Genomic DNA, 23,130 nt, shown 5'->3' with positions numbered 1-23,130 from the left:
GTAGATGCCTTTCCTATAGTGAAAGAAGTTTCCAAATCTGCACATATCAAGTTAATATTTGACACAAAGGAAGTTGAGCCATACATCTCCTTGCTTATGCAGAATTTGCATATTATGTATACATGCACAGTATTATGCATATTTCTTACTTATATAAGAAATAACATAATTGTTATTCTCTAGGCTTTTGTTTTCTTTCCCATAATTTATTTTTATTTTTTATATTTATTTCATCATTCACCATCACTTTATAGCCTGATGCCAGCCCCTTCCTTCTTTTCCTCCCAGTCCCACTCTCCACTTTTCTCCCAACTCTCCTTTCTCCTTATCAGAGAAGGGGAGGCCCTCAAGGGATCCCTACCCACCCTGGCATCTCAAGTTGCAGCAGGACGAAATGTATCCTCTCCTACTGAGGCCGGACAAGGCAGCCCAGCTAGGGAAAAGGGGTCTAAAGGCAGGCAACAGAGTCAGAGACAGCCTGTGCTCCATTATTAGGAGATCCACATGATGACCAAACTGCACATAGGCTACATATGTGTAGTGGGGTCTAGGTCCAGTCCACGCTTGCTCTTTGGTTGGTGGTTTAGTCTTTGTGAGCCCCCATGGGCCCAGGTTAGTTTACTCTGTAGGTCTTTTTATAGTGTCCTTGATCCCTCTGGCTCCCACAATCCTTCCTCCTACACTTCACGAAACTCCCTGAGCTCAGCTTATTGTTTGTCTGTGGGTCTCTGCAACTGTTTTCATCAGCTATTCTGATGAACGCCTCTGATGAAGCCTCTCAGAAGACAGTTATACTAGGCTCCTGTCTGCAGGTGTTGCAGAGTATCATTAATAGTGTCAGGGGTTGGTTCTCTCTCTTGGAGTGGGTCTCAGGTTGGGCCAGTCAGTCATTGGTTTACCATTTCCTTAATCTCTGCTCTTTATTCTTTCTTGTAGTTGTAGACAAGAGAAATTTTGGGTCAAAGTTTTTATGGATGGGTTGGTTTCCCCTTCCCTCCACTAGGAGTCCTACCTGGTTACTGGTGACTTCATATTAGGAGTCTCAATTAGGATCACCCCCAGAGACTCCTAGGAACCTCCTCCATTCCAGAGATACACCCACCGATTTCTGTTCTCTTTCCTGGTCCTCCCACCCCCACCCCTGACTCTCCCTATACCTGATTCCTACCCCCATTACCCTCCTCGCCCCCTCTTCCATCCAGTTCCCTTCCTCCATCTACTTCAGATATCTATTTTATTCCCTCTACTGAGTGAGATTCAAGCATCCTCCCTTGGGCTACAGGATTAGCCTTTGGTTTCTTTGAGTCTATAGATCATAGCATGGTTATTCTTTACTTTATGGCTAATATCCACTTACAAGTGAATACATAGCATGCATGTCTTTCTGAGTCTGGGTTACCTTACTCACTATGATCTTTTCTAGTTCCATCCATTTACCTGCAAATTGCATGACGTCCTTGGGTGTTTGGTTTGGTTTGGTTTGGTTTGGTTTGGTTTGGTTTGGTTTGGTTTGGTTTGGTTTGGTTTTTGCGACAGGGTTTCTCAGTGTACCCATTGACTATCCTGGAGCTCTCTTTGTAGACCAGGCTGGCCTCAAACTCAGAGAGACCCACCTGCCTCTGTCTCCCAAGTGCTGGGATTGAAGTCATGTGCCACCAACCCCAGTTGATGTTTTTGATTTTAATAGCTGAGTAGTATTCCATTGTGTAAATGTATCATATTTTCTTTATCCATTCTTCAGTTGAGTGACATCTAGGTTGTTTCTAGTTTCTGGCTATTACAAATAAGGCTGCAATGAATATAGTTGAGCATGTGTCCTTGTGGTAAGGTGGAGCATGTTTGGGGTATTGAGATAAAACTATTTCTAATTTTCTGAGATATCTACAGATTGACTTCCACAGTGATTGTACAAGTTTACACACCCACCAGCAATGGAGGAGTGTTCCCCTTGCTCCACATCCTTGCTAGCACAAGCTGTCACTTAAGATTTTGATCTTAACCATTCTGACATGTGTAAGTTGGAAGCTCAGAGTCATTTTGATTTGCATTGATGAATAAGGATGTTGAGCATTTCTTTAAGTGTTTCTCAGTCATTAGAGATTCCTCTGTTGAAAATTCTCTTTTTAGCTCTGTACTCCATTTTTTTAATTGGGTCATTTGTTTTGCTGGTGTTCAAACTCTTGAGTTCTTTATATATTTTGGATATTAGCCCTCTGTCAGATGTAGGATTGGTGAAGATCTTTTCCCAATCTGTAGGCTGTCATTTTGTTCTGTTGACAGTGTTCTTTACCTCACAGAGGCTTTTCAGTTTCATGAAGTCCCATTTGTTAATTGTTGATCTAAGTACTTGAGCTGTTGGAGGGTTCTGCTCAGAAAATTGTCTCCTGTACCCAAGCATTCAAGACTATTCCCTACTTTCTCATCTATTAGATTTAGTGTATCTGGTTTTAGGTTGAGATCTTTGATCTAGTTGGACTTTAGTTTTGTGCAGGATGATAAATATGGATCTATTTGCATTCTTCCACATGCAGACATCCAGTTAGACCAGCACCATTTGTTGAAGATGCTTTCTTTTTTTTTTTTTTATTGTATAATTATGGCTTCTTTGTCAAAAATCAGGTGTCCATAGATGTATAGGTTTATTTTTGGGTCTTCAATCCAATTCCATTGATCAACCTGTCTATTTTTATGTCAATACCATGTGGTTTTTATTACTATTGCTCTGTAGTACAGCTTGAAATCAGGGATGGAGAGACTTTTGTTGTTGTTGTTACAGGATTGTTTTAGCTATCCTGGGTCTTTTCTTTTCTATATGAAGTTGAGGGTTGTTCCTTCAAGGTCTGTAAAGAATGGTGTTAGGATTTGTGATAGGATATGTTGACATTGTAGGTTGTGTTGGGATATTTTGTTTTTGTTTTTTCTTTTTTTACTTATTACAATTTATTCACTTTGTGTCCCCCTCCCTCATCCCCTTCCAATCCCACCATACCTCCATTTGCTCCTCACATGCCCCTTCCCAAGTGCACTGATAGGGGCGGTCCTCCTTCCCTTCCATCTGACCCTAGCCTCTCAGGTCTCATCAGGACTGGCTACATTGTCTTCCTTTGTGGCCTGGTAAGGCTGCCCCCACCAGAGGGAGGTGATCAAAGAGCCAGCCACTGAGTTCATGTCAGAGATAACCCTTGTTCCCATTACTAGGTAACCCACTTAGAAACTGACCTGCCTTGGGCTACATCTGTGCAGGGGTTCTAGGTTATTGCCATGCATGATCCTTTTGGGATTTGGATGGGATGCATTGCCTCTATAGATGGATTTTGTTTTCCAGTGTACTTTTTTTTAGTGTCCTGTTTTCAATCGTTTGACACTATTCACTGTTAGACATTTTTACAAGAGCTATATCCCCAATGACTAGCATATCTGAACAAAATCATTTAAATGTTCATTAATATTTTCTTCTAATAATTTTATGATTCACTTTTAATTGTTTAAGCACTCTGAAATTTATTTTAGCCCATGATATGAATAAAATTTATAGTTTATCAGAAGGAGACAAAGTATCTGTTAAATCAGCATGGAATAGCTCATGAAAGAGGAAAATGGGACAATTAAATCTAGCACAGTTTCTAGATAGAGTAATTCAACTAGAACCAGCTGCTACTAAAGCCAGCTGTACACCTGTAGATTAAAAGGGGTTGTTTATTTTGTAAAGCTGTTTGAGATGACAGCCAAAAACATTAAAAGATACAATAAAAAGTAAGTAGCATTCTAACATTTTCTTTTTCCTTTCTCAATGGGTCATATTCTGCATTAGAAGGCCTTTGGGTATACACCTTTTTAGGCTACTGGTTCAGATGACTGCATTAGCTCATGAGTAAATTAGACATGCATCCAACAGAGGATGCAGCACTGTCCAGATGGGAGAAAGCATAGTTCAATTTCTCATGAATTGTGTGTCTCGAATACAGAGTAGAAAGGGTCTGTATTCGACCTTTGACCATCCCTAGTCTTCCTTCACTAGGATAATTTAAAGACAGTGACGGAACACCTACATGCTCCTGGGTTCCTAGGAAAAACTGTTACATAGAAGCGTGTTCTGTTGGAGTTATGTTGCTGTTTGGCAGTAGGCACTGGGTGCTGTGGGGCACTACCTTCTCCTTACAGCTTGGACTCCCTTCAGATGCTCCAAGCCAAGAACCAGCAGCACTGCTCTCCTTTTTCCATTCTGGCTTATTTCTGCACATCCTAGCTGTGGATCATGGGAGATTTCAGGAGACATGAATCGGCTCCAGGAAACAGCAGAGAAAGCCCTTCTATCATGCCTGCCTCACAATTCACAGAGACATTCCTCATACTTTATTTCATGTGTGCTAAGTTGCCATGTGAGGCATCTACAGAAGAATTGTGTTTATTTTCACTCATTTGGGTGTGGCTGAAGGGAAAATAATTTCAAAATTTACTCTACTTCTGCCAAAGATTTTGCTAGTCTGTGGCATGTATTTCGTAAGGATGCTGGTGAGTATTGGGAAAGAATAGAATAAACTTAGCTACTCAGAAATATTTTTTAAGGTTGCCTTACTTATTTTTTTTTTGTCATTCACATTGTTACTAATCTGTGTAACTTAACAGTGTATTAACTTTACATGCCTTAAAAACAATATTAATTAGCAGTGTGTCTTTAACGTGAAAATAGACAAAACATTCTCAGGGCAAACCTGGAACTTTGGGAAGCTGCTAACTTTAAATATTCAGTCTCATCCACTCTATTTATATTTTTATTTAGTGACTAAGCCAAAGATTTTTTTTAATTAATCAGTGAGAATGTGACTCTAATTATGTTCTAATCCAAAATAAGAGAGTGGGAAATATTTCACTTCTCCAAGAAGTAGTGTAAGGTTGCTTTTGTGGCAATTCTGTTTATAGAGCTTATCAGGCAAATCCAGATAATCTTCGGCATTAAAGTATTATTTGGTGTTCTTTTAAAACAGAAACCATGTTGAATTCTTTTACCTAGAAAATATATTTTGTAATATCAGATTTGAAAATGTGAATTTCATTTGACAAGTCACCTTGATGAACAATATATTTTATTGTTTCTTTTTATTTAGTGTATATTGACTCTATATAATAGTAGATTTCACTGTGACATTTAATACATATGTCCAATGTGTTTTATATTGACACCATTACCCTCTTTTGCCCCCTCTGTTCCCACTTACCCCTTTCCTCTCCTCCCATAGTCTCTCTTCTACTCTTCTGTCCTTATTAATTAATTAATTAATTTTAATGCTCAGGGAATTTTATTATGGTTGCTTACAGGTCCTAGATGAGGAATTATTCACAGGAGCACGGGCTCATTATCAGTGACTACACTACTAAAGAAAATATCCCTCCACCCAGTGACCATTTAGTACATGTTCAGGGAGCAGTGGAGGCTTGTGAGTCCCTCCCCTTAGTTTTCATTATGGACCTCTAGAAACTGAGAAGGGATGCCTTAAGGGCTTTTCTTACCCCTTCCCCCATAATAAGATGTTGACAGGCCCAATCTTGCACAGGGCTTGTGCCTATAATCTCAAGTGTTGTGGCATCAGGGCTAAAAGAGATGCCATATTTCAAAGACAGCATTCTACATTACTCCGCTTCTTCCTTCACTCTTAACACTCTTTCCATCCCGTCTGCTGTGAAATTCCCTGAGTCCTGGAAGTCCCATCTATGGCTGAACATTCAACAATCACTTTTCTTAGCACTTTGACCACTCATTCATCTCTGCAATTCCTGCTGCCCACTGTAAAACAAAACAAAAACAAAAAACTGTCCCTGGCAGTAGCACTAATCTGTAGGCATAAACTGAATTATTTAGGTGATAATTTGATGGTACATCATACTCACTGAGCAAAACAGCAACAACACTAGGCCCTCAGCACTGCCCAACCCCAGGCTTTTGACCAAGTTTACAGTATAAGATGTGGATTTCCTCCTGAGACGTGAGTCTCAAATCTGATTAGAAAATAGTTGCTTGTTCTCATTTATGACTTGGCACTATGGTGCCAGTGGGCTCTTCAGCTGAGGAAGACTTTTAATGACAAGTCTCCCTCAAAAACATACATAGTACTTTTTGACACGTTGTATGTTGCCTTTACTCTGTTTAGGTATGTGCCTTGTATCTCCGATCTCTCCAAGACTTTAAACATGAATAAGTGTTAGATTTTGTCAAATGCTTTTTCAGCATCTAAGGAGATGATCATGTAGATTTTTTTTCTTTCAGTTTGATTATATGGTAGATTACATTGATGGATTTCTGTATATTGAACCACCCCTGCACGCCTGAGATGAAGCCTACTTGGTCAGGGCTTCATTACAGCTAATCCTTAACCATCCTGAGAAGTAATTTAACTAAGGAGTTTCCACTTTCCAAATGAAGAGTCCAAACTATTCATATTCAGTGCATTCTAGGAGTCAAAACTTTGATCCAGTGCTCTTTCCACTGTAAAGCTTCAAAGCACTGTTTTCTTTAAAATGAGGACAGTGGACACTGGGCTCAGCAAACTACAAACTTGCGTGCAGTACTCTGCAATACTCAGCAACAGGCTAAACCTGAGCAAAGACCCTTGCTCCACCCACCCTCAGACCCAGGTTCCAGAAAGACTGTTTAGACAGAGTCACTTACAGAGGAAGTGGTTTTGTGATAGTTTCCTACCTTCACTCCATCTCACAATTCAATTAGTTAGAGCTGTCACTAACCCGGGAGACAAGGAAGGCCAGTGCCTGTGAACTGAGTTCAGAGGTAGGGAACATGGTCAAAGCAGATGACCTGTTCTGAGACAGCAAAGCAGAGCCACAAGCAGCTATGCTGTTTTAAGTCAGATGTGTTTTCCTACTTACACTGTATTAAGAAAAAGCTGAAAATAAAAAAAAAAAATTAAAATAAAAAAACCTTTACCTAAAGTAGTTAGAGAAAAAATTCCAACGTTTGAAAGCAGTTTTATTTGGTCTTGTTTGGTGTGTGTGTGTGTGTGTGTGTGTGTGTGTGTGTGTGTGTGTGTGTGTTTGTATGTCTTTCCTGTCCCTCCCTCTCCCTGTTTTCTTCCTCCCCCTACTCCTTTTCTCTGCACTCTGTTAAGACTAAACTAATTAAAAGACTTGTGGGTAAGAAACTTGGATATGTAGTCCCATCAACTACCTCAAGCTAGTAGTATATTAAAAAACCTTTTACGTAGTCTAGGGCTTTATAAAAGACTCAGATACACTTAAGATGTTAAGTGTGACCACTACCTTATACCAAGTTTCAGTTCTCTTTCAGGTCCACTTTCATGACCACATTTTTGTCTCATTTTCTCTATTCTCATCCTAATCATTCATTCTTCATTTCCAAAACATGACTCCCCCTCTTTTTCACACTCATCCCGCACTGAGTTATCCTCACACCATGATTCTGGTGCCTCTTGCATTGCTCTGGCTGAATCTTATTTCTCCTACCAGGCTCCTTTTGCTGCCTCGTTCTCTGTCTGGCTTTCACTCTCAGCTGTATGAATTTCCCAAACACTTTCTCAGAACCTCTGTGTCATTTGTTGCACCTCAGTTGGTAGTGTCTTTCTTATTCCCTGTCCAGCGTACAAACTTTTAATGGCAAGAGCTAGCACTGCTCCCTTCCTCCCATGCACAGAGTCACCTCCCCCCTCCACCATAACTATTTTGCTTTGTGACAGGATAGAAAAACTGCGGGCTTTGAAGTCTGAAAGCCCAGCTTTCAGGCCATAGCCCTTGCATCTATTAGCCCTATAACCTGAGGCAAGAGACTTAACCTCTCTGAACCTCTGCTTCCTCAGGCGTAAAATAGGGATCAGAATACCCCTTCTGTTGTAGAATGAAGTGAAATGAGAAAGCACATTGTGACCTCAGCCAACAGGTCCTAAAAGTGGCACTAGTGTGGATGGTAGTTGTTGTATTTTAGAACTCACGGCTTCTGTTTCTAAAGTCACATCGGAGAAATAGTGAATGTGCTGGCACACCTTACTGGCAGGTATTTTAAGGGTTAATGTAAACTCTTGTAACTATTTGGCAAATGTTATATTCTGCAGTGTTTAACTTGCTGATATAAGATCATAGCAGTAGGCAATTTTAATTAGCTTTCTTTTTAGTCTATCTCAATGGCTTCAGAAATCTTTTTATCTTGAACATAAGTGGATTGGGAGGAGCTATTTTTTCCCTTATTGCTACAATGCTACATACATAATTTGTAGTTTTCCTATCCAGAATAGTAGGGTAACATAAGGATGCTGTCAAAGTGTATGAAACTATAAGGATTGTGGGTCACACCATCTGAAGAAGTACAAAGTATGCTCTGTAGAGGGACCTGTGGAAACATCAGTCGGCCTCTGTGACAGAGGATGCTAATTGAACAGGAGTAACAAACCATCACTCTTAAGTAGAAAGCTGGATCCACTCACTGAAAAGTTATTCATATCCCCCCAATAATTCCCAGTAACCTTGAATAATCATTTGTATAAGACAGTTCTTTCTTGGAATCATTAAGGAAAGAGAAATGTGAGAAGGGGCTATTTATAAGGTAGGGTAAATCCACTATTTAGTAATAAATAAAATCCAATTTAGTATCTATTGTTTAGAATCCATGTGTACTGATTCAAGTTTTCTCTTTAGTACTAGGGGAATTGAACTCAGGACCTTCTGCATGCAGGTCATCCATCACTGAGCTTCATTCCCAACCGTTGAGACTGATCTTGAGCTAGTTCATCTCCTGGCTAAGCCTCTGAATTGTTGAGATTATAAGCATCCACCACCTCACCCCATTTCCATATTTTTTATTATATTAATATGATCTAGATTAATTTAAATACATTTTAGTATGATATTTTGTGGTAGCCTCAATTAAATGCTGTTATGAATTGTTTAAAAAAATACTTCTAACTTGAATTATAAACCCAACAAAGTAATATGATCCTAAGCAAAAACTAAAAATTTGCCTTTAGATATGAGTGAGGTTTTAAAACATTTTTTTAAATCTAACACATTAAGGGAAAATAAGTAAAGGAAAGAAAATACTTAGATAATGTTTTAAAAATGTTCATTAGCTTGTGTGCATGCATGCGAACATGTACACACTTGTGCATGCACAGAGGCCAGAAGTAAGCTTGTGATCCCCAGACGCTGAAGTTAAAGGTGGTTTCATACCATCCAGCATGGGTTCTGGGAACTGAACTTGAGTCTTCTGGAAAAGCAGCAAGCACTTTGAACTACTGAGCCATTTCTCAACCCCAATCCTAGATAATTTTTAAATACACTCCATTTTATAAATGGATACACTCCATTTTATAAATGATCACACTTGTACTAGTGAAATTATCTGCGATAAATGCTAGGTGCAGTAGTACATGCCTTTAATCCCAATACTCAGGAGGCAAAGGCAGGCAGATCTCTGGGAGTTTGAGACTAGCCTGATCTACAAGGTGAGTTCCAGGATAACTAGGGCTACACCTTGTCTCACAAAACCAAAAGAAAAGAGAAGAAAATGTCTCCAGGGAGTGCTCACTGCAAAGAGGGAGTGCACATAGTAGTTCGTGTAGAGTGGGGGCACTGGTTAGTTAGAAAACTTCATTTCAGAGATGGGAAGATAGCTCAGTGGTAAAGGACTTGCTGGGAAAGCAAGGAGACTTGAGTTGAGCTCCCCAGCAGCCACACAAAAGCAAGACATGATTATACATTGAGGAGCAGATACAGGCTGATTCCTAGAGCCAGATCAGGAGCAGTGGGTTCAGTCAGACCTTGTTTCAAAAACAAGATAGAAAGATGGTTTGTGGGTAAAGTGTTTGCTACCAATCCTAGGACCTTGACTTTCATGTGAAGAACAGAACCAACTCCTGCAAGATGTCTTCCTACTTCTGCATATGCACCCTGGCACGTGCACACTCACACACACATATACACATAAAATAAATAAATGTAATTTAAAAACTTAAGTAATCTGATTTCCAGAATTTGTAGTTTAGCACATTTAACTTCTTTGGACCTCATTGTCTCCATCTGTAAAATTAGCAGAAGCCTAAGAACTGTTAACGCTGATATTTCATGTTGTGATTCAGTCCTCTGACACATAATTTAAAAATCAAGATGATCTTTGACTATAATGCAGATGTACAGAATTCCTAGATCTGAGCTTGCACAGTCTACTGTTCTGCAAATGCCTAATGGAAAATACAGCTGGAGGTCAGTGAATATTTTTATACTTTATAGTCCAACTGAAATCCCATCTGAGAAGCTGGATAAATCTTAACTGTATTGTTCTCAGAAACTTGTTACCTGCACATTTCTCAACTTAGCTGAAAGAAAAGCACATAGGAAAACATCCTGTTATTTAAGAATTATTGTAAACCCTTAATAATATGAAGCAGTGAGCCAAAGTATAGAAGGGAAAAATAGCACTTCCATCTTAACAAGACAGGATTCAACTTGGTTAATCTCAACATTGAGTGTTCAGATATATTTCTAGCAGCCTCTAAATTCTTTAACCACTTTGACTGAATCTCATGAAACTACAGAGATTTGTTGACCACCAGATGGAGCCAGTATTGTTTCATTGTAGCAGGAAAATACACTGGATGATGCTTCAACGAAGAAAAATCCCAGGTTCTGGAAAATTGCCAAAATAAAGTTTCACTAATAGAAAACTTTTCAGGTTTCTCAGTCTAGTTTTTGTGAATGTTTGAATATATATAGAAGACACTACTCCTTATTAAATTATTTTTGTTATTATAATCTCAACATGAATCCTTTAGAGAAAGTAAGGATTTTTATTGTCGTCATGTGATAAATCTGTCGTAATTTATGAAAAATGATAATAAATTATGTATTTCATTGTACAGCCATTTAGTAGTCACAGGCACTCTCCTTTGCCATAATACATTTCAAAAGGAAGAAAGAAAGGGCCTATGGCTGGATGGGAAAAATGTGTCCTTTATCCCTAGTAGCTTCCTAAGGGAGAAAGTAAAGATGGCGAATGGTTGCAGCTCCTGCAGAGCTTCTACCCAGAAGACTTGGTGTCCATGGGCCTTCAGCAGTGATAACTTTCAAGTTGACACCATTAGTTAAACATAGGTCATAAATCCCATATATCCTTATAACTTAATTAGTCAACTACCTAATGAAAAAGTCTGTATATTCTGGGGCCCTAAGGACCTTGAACAAGGGTCAAAGACCCATTCCATCCAGTAAAAATGAAAATAACTGTAGACAATGTTGTAATTTGAAAGCTTAAAATAAGCATCTGTCCCTGATCCTACTATTCAGTGAGCACGTAATACAATACAAGGTCTATGCAAGGACAGGAACAGGCTTTGAATTTACAACTGAAAGGTGCTTTAGACAAAAAAACTGTTGCACACACTGCTCTTGTACTCTTTCATTGTCCATTGAGCAATATATTTGCAATTAGAGAGGAGAATAGGAACTCTATATTACCTGATGCCTTTGCATGCTCAATTATAACTTTCTTTTTCTTTTTGTTTTTCTCTCTCCCTTTCTCTCTCTGTGTGCCTTTCTCTCTCTCTCTCTCTCTCTCTCTCTCTCTCTAACAACTAAGCTAATTAAAAGCTTGTTATTTTAGAACCAGAGTTCATGAGTTTACATCCCACTCCCAGCACCAGTTTAATATCTGTGAAATACATGATCTAATATTTTGGTACCTTAATTTACCAATCAACAAAATGGAACTAAAAGCATGCCTTTCTTAAAGGGTTGTTGGTTATAAGTATTAAAACTTAATACTAGTATTATGTTCACTTGCTAGTATTTGGCATTAGTGAGTATTTACCTTAAATATTTACTATTGTGGTACTTATTTTCAAGTGTGGCACTTTTCCTGGATTTAAGTTCTGGTAAATTAAAATTTTGATGAAAATTTTTTTGATATTTCCAGACTATATGATAAACATAACTGCACATTAGTAGCAATCTGTACCTTTAGTTATTCAAATATGTTTACTATTATTACTACATCATCTTTATTTACATAAAAAGTTTTCTTTATTATATATGGAAATTTCACAAAATATTCTTTGAGTTTATGGATCCAGAACTACTCAAAATCATTCTATAAGTAGGCTTCTGGCATATAGAAACCATTAAAGATAGCTAGCTTGCATGATTGCTTGCTTGCTTGCTTCCTTCCTTCCTTCTTTTCTTTCTTCCTTCCTTGCTTGCCTGTTTGCTTGCTTGGTTTAATGAGTAAGTTTGTTACTTAATGGACAAAGCTGCTAGTTCCTTGAGTTCTGGTCCTGGAGCCATAGAAGACAAACTCTTTTACCTCCAGAATGAAGATTATGGGTTGATACCATCAGTTCATTTGGTAGGTAGACAAAAAATTCAGATGGAACATAGATTAAATTTACTCACTAGTTTGTAGAGGAAGGATTAGAGACATTCTTAATAACAGACAGGAACAAAGGTATTTGTAGTTGCTGCCTCTCAATGGAACCCTGGCTAAGTAACTTAACTCACTTAGCACCTACTTGCCTCATCTCTAAGCTCAGAACTTAGATTTAGACAGTTCTCAGCTTACCCTCTGGCTCTTGGACTCTAGTTGTGAGGGTGTGGTTCTGGTGATGGTGGGTACTGCTCTCCCCAAGCCCTGTCAAGAACCTGGCCTGACCTTGTCTCTGAGAGCTAATATAGTTTTACATTCTTATTCTAAGCTATAACAAAATATTCAAACCCTCTAGAGTAGTGATATTCTACACATGAATCCAAGTTTTGATGCTTACATTATAGTATGTAGCTTTATTTCTTAATATTTTCACATATGTTTGTTTACACTTCACATTCCTTTCAAACTATCTCTTTGAATATTAGGCACATGAAGTCAAAAGCACCTCAACTTGGTGCCTAACCTACAGCAGGTCTTTTATAAATGTTCTTTCTTTCTTTCTTTCTTTCCTTAATTCCCATTTTGAGTATATTTCATAAAAATTTCAGTTGATGATAGGTAATCATATTGTATTACTGAATCATAATCAAATATAAGTTGAGATTTATAAGACATTTACTAAAACATAGACCACTCTAGAAACTAAATGTTTTTTTAGATTTCTTATGTTTTTTATGGTCCAGTTTTATACTATTAGAGACATCCAGTTGCTTTTTCAGTTTTGGTTGTCAGGAGAATACAAGCTCTGGCACTTCATTCACAATTCTTCTACAAACATGGGAGCACTAAATAAAAGACATCCCAAGCCCATTTCCATACTTAGGCAGTTGTGCATGATTTTGAGGAGAGTTAGAGAAAGGAGAGTACTAGATACCAGAAACAAAGGGAAGTATAGCCAGAATATTAAGTAAGCAAGCTGGTACTTGACAAGGGTCTCCTCGGGGGTATTGGACCCAAATGTATGCTCTGATAGTTAATTCTAATACCTAGAAGTTTTAACCTCATGGTTGAACAGAATATGCATGCATTCTTGGGTTAGACAGAACCCAAAAAACTGTGCAACTTACCAAGAAGGTTACCCTCCCCCAACCCCAATCCCCCCACCAAAAAAAAAAGCTTGGTATTTTTTCAGAACTGTGAAAAAAGGAAGTTTTTCATTTAGAAAAAGACCAAGATTCTGTCCAGTACACATGACTATAAAGTCTGACCACCTATGTGGAGTGGGAATGCAAAATCAGAATTGGAAAACGATGGCCCTGGGCCAATAGAATGCTGTGGTTGTCTTGGAGAAGCAAATGCAAGGGAACCTTTACACAATCTGTATGCCAAAACTTTCCTGTGGAATATGATGGAATACATATGTAGCTGAAATAAACTCATTTTAGAAAATGAGAAATGACCTCTGTAGACAAAGCCAGAGACATACCAGAAGGATCCCAAGAAAAGTCTAAAAAGATAGAAGTATGTTTTAATGGTTGGAGGGACTGTTTGATAATAAAAAGCACAGTGAATGAATATGGTTACAGGAAAAGTAAATGAATTTGAAAAAGGGCCAAATACAACTTTAATTCTATAAATTAAAAAAAAATCTATATTAAAGCAAGTGATGAGTAGGTGTTTCAAAACTTATTAGATACAACTAAACAGAGAATTGACGAGTTGAAATACAGAACTAAGGAAATTAATCAGTTTACTGATAAAAACTGAAAACATGGAGAAATGTTTCATAACTATATGAGTACTCGTAGTGGGACGCTGTATATTAATGACATAACACACACACCCTGTAGCATGTGCTCAAGTTAACAGCCTTTTTTTTTTTTTAAACATAGTTGGATTTGTATAGAAAATTCATTTGCCTTTAGCTAAATTTACCTTGTAAAAGTGTTTGAGATACAATTTCCATTCAGTTCAGATGGAACCTACTAAGCTTAATCCTGGTGTCAGGGACCTGTCTAATGAAGCCTCAGCAGACTCTGTGGCCATTCTCAAGCCCTTTGCCTGGTCTTTCAGACTAGAAATGAAAGCAGAAAGAACAGACATCCTTAAGCCAAGTTTTGTTAAGATTGTTTGATTGATTGATTGATTGATTAAAAGAGAAAAAAGCACCTCACCTCACTAAGCAAAGAACTAGAATGGCCAGAGAGTATATCTTGAAGGTAATATGACTACAGAGATTTGTCTGATTTTAATGGTTTAAATTACTAATTTGTAGAAAATAAAATTGCATACCATGAATCTGATTAAATTTTTATATTTTTGCCTAGTATGTTTCCACATAAAAATTAGGGACCAGCTTATTGTCTTCTTTTTTAAAAAATTAATTTATTTTTATTTTATGTATATGTGTGCTTGCTGGCATGTGTGTGTATGTGTGTGCTGTGTGCATGCCTAGTGTCTGTGGAGGCAAGAAAGAGAGTGTTGTATCATCTGGAACTAGAGTATCAGATGGTTTTAAGCAACTATGTGGGTGCTAGGAACCTAACCGACGACCTGTAGAAGAGCAACAGTGCTCTCAAATGTTGGACATTTCTCCTGCCCCATTATATTAATTCTTGATCCAAAGCTTTCATTTTAAACCTTTCTTTGCCATTGGCAGATAGGTAATAAGTTATAAAATGGATCTTTTCTATGATTAATTTCTATTAACACAGTCAACCAAATCTTGTCATCCTTTCTTGTGGTAGTAAGAGATGGAATTCATTAGCAAATGTAAATGTATCTAAAGAGAGGCCCATTTACTGTGAATGCTTGTGGGTTTTGATTTGGACAGGAAATTTGCTTTTATAAGAATTAAATATTTTAAATATTATTTTAGTGGGATATGTAGGTAATTGTTCAGCTGTGGCTGAAATGATTCTGTTTACAAATTTTAGGTGAAAATCTTTTAATCTTTTAAATTTTTAGAAGGAAATACCATTTTTGTAAGATATAATCTGTCTCTTTTATCCCATCAACATATCTTACTAAACAATGTTTTATAGTATGTTGTATTTTAATTTCTTGGAGGTATATCAAAACAACTGATCAGGATCTGGAGAGACTGTTTCATGGTTAAGAGCACTGGCTGTTCTTCCAGAAGACTTGTGCTTGATTCTGTGGTAGCTCAGAACTATCTATAAAGTTTCAGGGGTTCTGATGCCCTCTTTTGGCCTCCGTGGACGTGAGGCACACAGTGGTATACATATGTGCATGCAAAATGCCCATATGTGCAAAATAAAAGTAAAAATAATTTTTTAAAAAAGCAAAACACTGTTGGTCAATAGTGACGCACACCTTTAATCCCAGCACTTGAGAGGCAGAGGGAAGCAGATCTCTGAGTTCAAGGCCAGCCAGGTCTACAGAGTGAGTTCCAGGATAGCCAGAGCTACACAGAGAAACCCTGTCTTGGAAAACAAAACAAAGCAAACAAAAAACTAATCCTACATGCACTTACACACACACAAAGCAGTATCAAGTTGCCCTTCATAGGTACTATAAAGCACATCTGTTTTTACTTTATAACTGTGTAAGAAAATTATCACAAGATAAAAATCAGACAGAGCCAGAGTGCAACATGTTTCCCTGCTCTGGAAATACTCAGGTTCGTGAGACCACCCTTAAAACAATCTGCATGGTCCAGCGCCTGCTTTGTTCTAACCTCCAATCTAGATGATTCATTTCTGTGTCTCAGTTCTTACCGGTGGGGTCCACCTGTAAATAGTAAGCCCCAGGACGTTGTCTTACTTCTGTTGAGTATATTGACTCTATCATTTCAAACACAAATTAAGCTGGGTGCTTTAGCACGTACCTGTAATCCCAGTACTCTGGGAGGCAGAGACAGGCAGATCTCTGTGAGTTTGAGGCCAACCCAGTCTACAAAGCATGTCTAGGACTGCCAAAGCTACACAGAGCAGAAAAACCCTGTCTCGAAACACACACGCATGCAAGCACTTACACACACACACAAATTAAATTCGAGTAAATGACCAATAACCACAATCAAGAACCAAGAACTTCCAGAATGCAGTAGTCAAACCCAAAGGTAGGTACAGCTGAAAACTGTAACTTGTATGCTACTAAAGATTCTGTGGGTCTTTCTAGAACATTCTAGAGGAATGAAGAGGGTGAGTGGAGCCTGTACAGCTGTGTTAGGTTACAACCTGTGACTTACCTATTTAACCCGAAGGTCCCAAGCATTCACATTCTTCGTTTTCATTCCAAAATCCATTCAGTTATATTAGTGTCAAATGCTTTTACTTGTGACTAGAGACTTAAAAGTCTAGTTTTTACAGTTCCCCTCTTTGGAAGCTAAAAGTTAATACTCAAGATATCATTACAGTCTAAGACTGTGTTGGATGCCACTTGGTTTAGCTATTGAGGGATAATGTGGGGTTTTTTTCCCCCATCATCATGATAAATGGTTTTCATAATGAAAGGAGTAGAGAGTAGGTACAGAACACCCCCTCCCAGCAAGAGTGATAATATACCTTGAATGTTTATCAAAATCTACCATAACAATAAAACTTTCTTTCTTTTAATCGTGAAAAAGAGCTTAAAATTGCATACTTCAAAGAAAAACATTAGGGAAAAGAACTTCTGTGATCTTGGGGTTAGTGAATAATTCCTAGATCACAAAAGAATGTGTGTATGTTTATATGCAGTATTTTTAAAAACTGATAAAATGTCATCCACCAAAATGTAATTTTTCTGTGGAAGGCATACTCAAAAAAATAAAAATGTAAACTATAGAGTAAGAAAAGCCATTTGCAGAAGAAAAATAAAAATGCCTGCCAAAGGACTTGTACCTGCAATGTATTTTTTACACCTTTAATACATTAAGACAATAATACGAACAAAAGATTTGAACAAGGAGTTCAAAAGCTGCTATATGAATGGCCAGGAAAGCCTATCAGTTGTTCAGTAGGAAAGTCGCAGTTAGAGCCATAATAAGAAGCATTCACTCCACTAGACTGTTAAATACAGTTCCAGACACAGCTGGGAAGCCAGGCAGCCCAGTCTCCTGCATCACTGGGAGTCATGATGGAGGGAGGAACATCCCCTTTCTAAAACAGTGTGGCAGTATCACAGAAGCAGTGTAGATGGCACTCATCTAGTGCAAAAATTAATAAACTAGAGTATGATCATACTATGAAGTGCCACTCAGTTGTAGGAAGGATTACCCAACAGTGTGGATATATTTGATAAGTGAAAGAAATCAGACATGAAAGTTTATATACAGAATGTTTTCACTGGTGTGAGCTTCTAGAATGTAAAACTATAGTGACAGAAAAATGACTGATGTCTGAAGATGGACCACTATCAGAGAGGTTCAGATGCTTTTTAAGGCCAAGGAGTTATTATGTATCTTGATTGCAGTAGAAAAACAAAAATATCCCTCAAAATAGCTTCTTTAAAATTTTAGTCATTATTGGATTCCAAAATGAGGTTAGTATTACTCTCTAAATTATTTGAAGGCTTTTGCTATAGACATCACAACTATAGACTTTCCATGATTTTTTATATACCTAAATTTATCTATCGCTGGCTTTTGAATTTTAGTTTTATAAGGCTTCTTTGTTGTACAATTAAAATATATATATTTACTGAAGCTTGTATGGTTTGAAGCCTCTATAATTCTAGCCCCTGGAGAGGTTGAAACAGGAGGATCTTAAAATTTGAGAACAACATGAGCTACATTATCTACCTTATTTAATTTTTTAAGTCTATTTTGTGAACACTTCTTAGAAGTGAAATCAAGAGACTGGCCCTTGCTGAAGAAGATCAGACAAAAAAGGATGCATGTTAAAGACATTAAAACAAATAAGGCTGAGTAGTTGACTTGACTTAGCTGTGGCGATGATGGTAGCTCAACAAATCTATCAGTATTCCCATTTATTTTAAAGTTCTCATCACAAATAAAGGCTTTCAATGATGTGTAGCTGAAAAAATAAGGACTTGTCTTTTTTATTTAACATTAGCTGGTTCTGAGGACATTTGATAGCATTAGAATTTTATAAAATTCTGCCATAGGAAAACAGCAGACAACGAATATAACTGTTTCCCTAACATGATGGAGCAGAAGATTCCAGATTCCAGGATAGTTCTGCTGCAGCAGCATAAGTCTGGGACCAAACTGACCTGCTACCTTTTAATTTTCCCCTTCTCCAGTTTCATTATCCCTTCTTTCACTTATTCTGTTATTTATCAACATGGATTACTTGCCAAGCTCTACTCTAAGTGCTGGGGAATATTACTGCTACTCAAGGATGTTAATGTCCCCTGGTAGAAAAAGAAGAGTAAACAATAAATTACCATAAAGTGCGATAAGTGCTCAGGGCCAGGCTAGGAGCATATCCAGAGAAGCATATCCAGACCAGACTCAGTGATGGTAACCAGAGAGGCTACCCGGACCAAGTGCCAGCCCATCCAGGCTGAGACACACAGAGTGGGCAGGGATTAGGCAGGGAAGTTAAGTGGGGAATGGAGAGATAGAATGTTGTTAGTATTCCTTAAAGAAGAAACAACAAAAAATAGAGTGGGTGCACTCAGGGAAGCAAAGGCAGGCTTATCACTGTGAGTTCAAGTCCAACCTGAACCACAAAACCAGTACAGGACAGCCAAGGCTACACAGAGAAACTCTCTCAAAAAACAAAACAAAACAAAAACAAAAGGTAGAATCAAGAGATTTCCAAGAGGAAAGGAAAATACTTTGAGATGTACAGAACAAGGCTAGGAGTGCTTTAGGGCCAGGATGTGTGTAGCTCACTGATAGAGTATGTGCTGACCAGGTATGAAGGCCTGTGTTTGAACCCCAGCAGTGGTACTGGGGGAGGGGAAGTTGACTGCCTCCAGTAAGGATCTTAAAGGCATATCCAGGTACTAGATCCCAGGTTACTGCAAATGCAACTATTACGGGATAATAAGGAGAGAGTCAAAGATGTAATTCAAGGGAAGATTGTGAAAGTATTCTTTAAAAATCTTTTTTAAGAATCATTTTATGTATGGCACATATAGCAGTCCCCTCCAAATGGTTGGTTACTAAGCATGTATGTTTCTGATACTATTACCATGTGGTTTTTGATTGTTTTGTTTGTTCATTACACTGCTATGTACATTTGTTGTCTAGATTCTGACTTAGTAAAATTTATTTTTTTCTGCTTCTGTTGTCTTGACCTAATTTGGCAGGTATATTTATTTTCTGTTTACCATCAAGCTGAAGTTATTTTAAGTGAGGTGGGGCAAAGGTGGTGAATAATTGAAACTTCAATAATTAGAAATTTATATTATAAGGATACAAATAATGTAAAATAAATAGAACTACTGGATTTTAGAAAAATCTAAATTATTTTTTAATTGAGATGAATTTTATAATCAGCCTAGGAAGTACATAAAAGAAAAATAAAATGGTATGGTATAGAAAAAAATGCAAAGTCTGACAAATTTAGTGCCTGTCACTTTGTAACTGAGAATATAATAGATTTTAATGGATCACTGGAATATATGTATAGTTTTGTTTTAATTAATGGAAAAAAAGCAAGCCCTAATTTGAGCTTTCTATTTGGTGACCTAAGTGTGTACATGAACCCACAGCCCTTTTTGCTGCCTGCCCTAAGTATCTGCTTCTGTTCCGCAGAGGAAGAAGCTGCCCCAGATGGAGCTGTTGCTGAGTACAGGCGAGAAAAACAAAAGTATGAAGCTCTGAGAAAGCAACAGCCAAAGAAGGGAACTTCCCGAGAAGATCAGGTAACTTCAACCCCGAAGTCCATGCGTAGTTCAATGCCTATTTTTCTTCTCTCCCAGTGTTGCTAGGCAATGCCTAATCTGATTATGAGTCCAAGGACACACTCTCGTCAAATGAAAAAGAAAATGCACAGGGCAGAATGCAGTGACCTTGGCCACTCATGGGGATTCGAATGCTAAAGTTCTTCCCAGGCGTTCATGTAAAAAGTCTTGAAACTTTGACACTTCAGTTGTTCTGCTTATGTCAAGTACAAGAGCTTTGTAAAGCCCCATGTTCATAGAAATATCGGTGTGCCATGCCTCCTACAGGACAACCTGGAGCAGCAACAGCTACAGACACTTTTCTGCTCATCCTAGAATGGACTGTCAACTGTAACCAGGAGATGATGTGGATTACAAAGTTATAACTGTTTGTTGTTTCTTGCTCAGAAAGGCTAAGAGACAACTAAGAATCCAGAGTAATGCTCTTTTCCTTAAAAACAGGCCCACTGAGATCCTTATAGCGTCTTTCTCTAAATGTTTTTCAATAGGGTGCAATACTCATTTATATAATTTGTGACAACCATACAATAACACATTTATTGCTTTTTACCAAGTTTATTGAGCTCCTTTTGATAGAAATTTAAGATGTAAGCATTCATATTCTATGTGGATGATATTACTGCGCTAGCCATTCTTCTAGCCTCAGATTATTTTTTTTAAGTGTGTTCCCAGGTCAGAGTTGCTGAATCAGAGGTAATACTCACTTTAATGACTAAGACTAAAAGAGTTTCCTTAAAATGTTATTTCACTTTCCTTATAGTCCCCCAATTGATGGGCTCATCCACTCTGCCTTCCCAATGTGGATGGCTTACACCTTGGAAGTTTGTTAATGAGGAGCAATTAGTCTTGGTGTTTTGTTTTGTTTTTCTTTTTAGTCTGCATATGTTGCTGGTAATTGGCTCTTCTGTTCAGTAAGCACTAAGAACTTACTAGTGAGAATGGATTTTACAGAGAATGTCTGCTGCTGAGCACACTTAAGTCTTGGAATAGAAAATACTAAAACATCTCTAAGGAAAGATGGCAGTGCAGATGGCAGTGCAGAGTAGTGTCAGGATTTGCTAATGTCACCACTGAAGCCTGAAAACAGTTTTGTTAATTTAAAAAAGAGAGAGAGAACCAACATTTACCTGTGTCTTACATTAAAATAGGATATTACCTTTTCTACCAAATTCAAGTGTCTCTTCGAATGAACTCTGTCAACAGCTTAGCATCTCATTGTCATTCTAGACCCTTGCACTGCTGAGCCAGTTTAAATCTAAACTCACTCAAGCAATCACTGAAACACCTGAGAACAACGGTCCTGAAGCAGAAGTGGAAGACGATGAAGGATGGTAAGCACCTTGACTTCTTTGCATTAATCATGACCAAGTGTCTCAGAGTAGAGACACTGTGGAGACATTTCCATTACAGCACCTTTGTCAAAACTTTACCCTCAGCAGTATCCAGCCTCCTCTCCCTTCTACTTCAGTGCAGTTATAAGCTGAAATAGTTGGACTCCCCAGGCATTCTGCTAATGCCAGTGTTTTGTGAGCTAGGAAAAAAAAATGCATAAGAAAGATTTGATGGCCTAAGTAATTTCTAAAGTTATTTTTTAAAAAATTGTGTTAAACAGCCAGGAAACAACTTTAAAAGATAATAAATCAATATAATTTTACACTTTCCCACAAACATTTTAGAGCTCAGTCATCTATTTTAGTAACATATTCTCTGCGAACTTCCTGTTCAAGTTTATCTACAGGATCCTAGGAAGACAAGCATGATTAATTTTATCTTATCTTTAGATGCTTTTCAGCTTCTAAAAAAAAAGGCATGTATGTGTCCTGTGCTTAGAACTTGATCTTATTCTGGGAAGAAGGTACAAGCAAAAACCAAAAACAGGCAAACGTGTTTTCCCTTATCACACGCTGTCCTAAGGTTGACCTCACATGCAGTATAATAGGCCTCCCCACACCTAAGTGCCTCCACCTCCCACAGTACTCAAGCTGATTGAAACAGGCCAACCAGAGTAGCACCCCACACACATGACTCACCCACTGGAGCCTCTCAACTGCCACAAGTGTCATTACCCCAACCGGGAATCATGGGCCCAAGCTCCCTGCCAACAGTATCTCCCCTATTTCAAAACTGTTCAACACCCCCATCCTCCAGAAAAGCAGTCAGCAAGATTTGTTGAGCACTCACAAATCTAGTGGGTGGAGGAGAAGGAGGTGGACACGCATTTAAAAAGACATAAAAACACTGATTAAGAAAACACTTAAACAAGTAAGACTCTGCAACTGTGTGTCACTTTAGCCACATGAGGCTGACTTGAATGGGATGAGGCGTACCTACCTGGGCCCTGAAAAATACCTGTGTACTTCTCCATTATTTTTAGTGTCCATGGGACCTAGGTTATGAAGCCAGTCTTTATACAATCCTTGATCTCTCAAAGTTGCTTGAAGGCAGAAGCTGGCTGCTTCTATAGTTCTGGGCCAAAGGCAGAGGTTCCATGGGTATTCATGACCCGTAGAGACAAGTGCACAGTGCATAGAAGAACATTCTGTTTTTATGTAACCCGATTACATTGGTTTTATTTTGAATTCTTTCAGTGTCTGAAAATATCTTTCAAATATTTACTTGGGGGTCAGCTAACACACACATGTGCACACATGCACACACACACACATTTTGCTAAGTCCTCTTTCCCTTATTTTTGAATCTATGCATTTTTGAGGGAAATATGACCCATGTGTTTCTGATCCATTTACACTTAACTCATCAAGATGGGTCTTTTGTAAGAGCAGCCTGATGCCCAATAAGTTTTCCTAACCTTTGTTGTAAACCATCGAAGCACTTTTTATTGAGCGGGAAAGTCACCATCAAATTTAAACCCCAGAAGTTTCATTCAAAACTTGTAACCCACAGGATTCAGATTTTCTTTGAACTTGGCAAAA

At 38.1% G+C, this 23,130-nt stretch overlaps 1 protein-coding gene across 1 annotated transcript in view; it reads left to right on the top strand.

Annotated features, from left to right (window-relative positions):
- The window catches only part of Cwc27 (CWC27 spliceosome associated cyclophilin), a 204,292-nt gene that overhangs the window by 159,162 nt on the left and 22,000 nt on the right, over positions 1-23,130 (top strand). Inside the window, exons 12-13 of the mRNA XM_060385687.1 lie at positions 20,049-20,158; positions 21,425-21,528. Of these exons, the coding sequence (XP_060241670.1) occupies positions 20,049-20,158; positions 21,425-21,528 (214 nt within the window). The remainder of the gene's footprint in view (positions 1-20,048; positions 20,159-21,424; positions 21,529-23,130) is intronic.

This window comes from Meriones unguiculatus, chromosome 6, assembly GCF_030254825.1.
Source record: "Meriones unguiculatus strain TT.TT164.6M chromosome 6, Bangor_MerUng_6.1, whole genome shotgun sequence".
In the NCBI taxonomy this organism is placed as follows: Eukaryota; Metazoa; Chordata; class Mammalia; order Rodentia; family Muridae; genus Meriones; species Meriones unguiculatus.
Note: the sequence above shows the minus strand (reverse complement) of the source record. Positions and strands in the feature narration are given on the sequence as shown.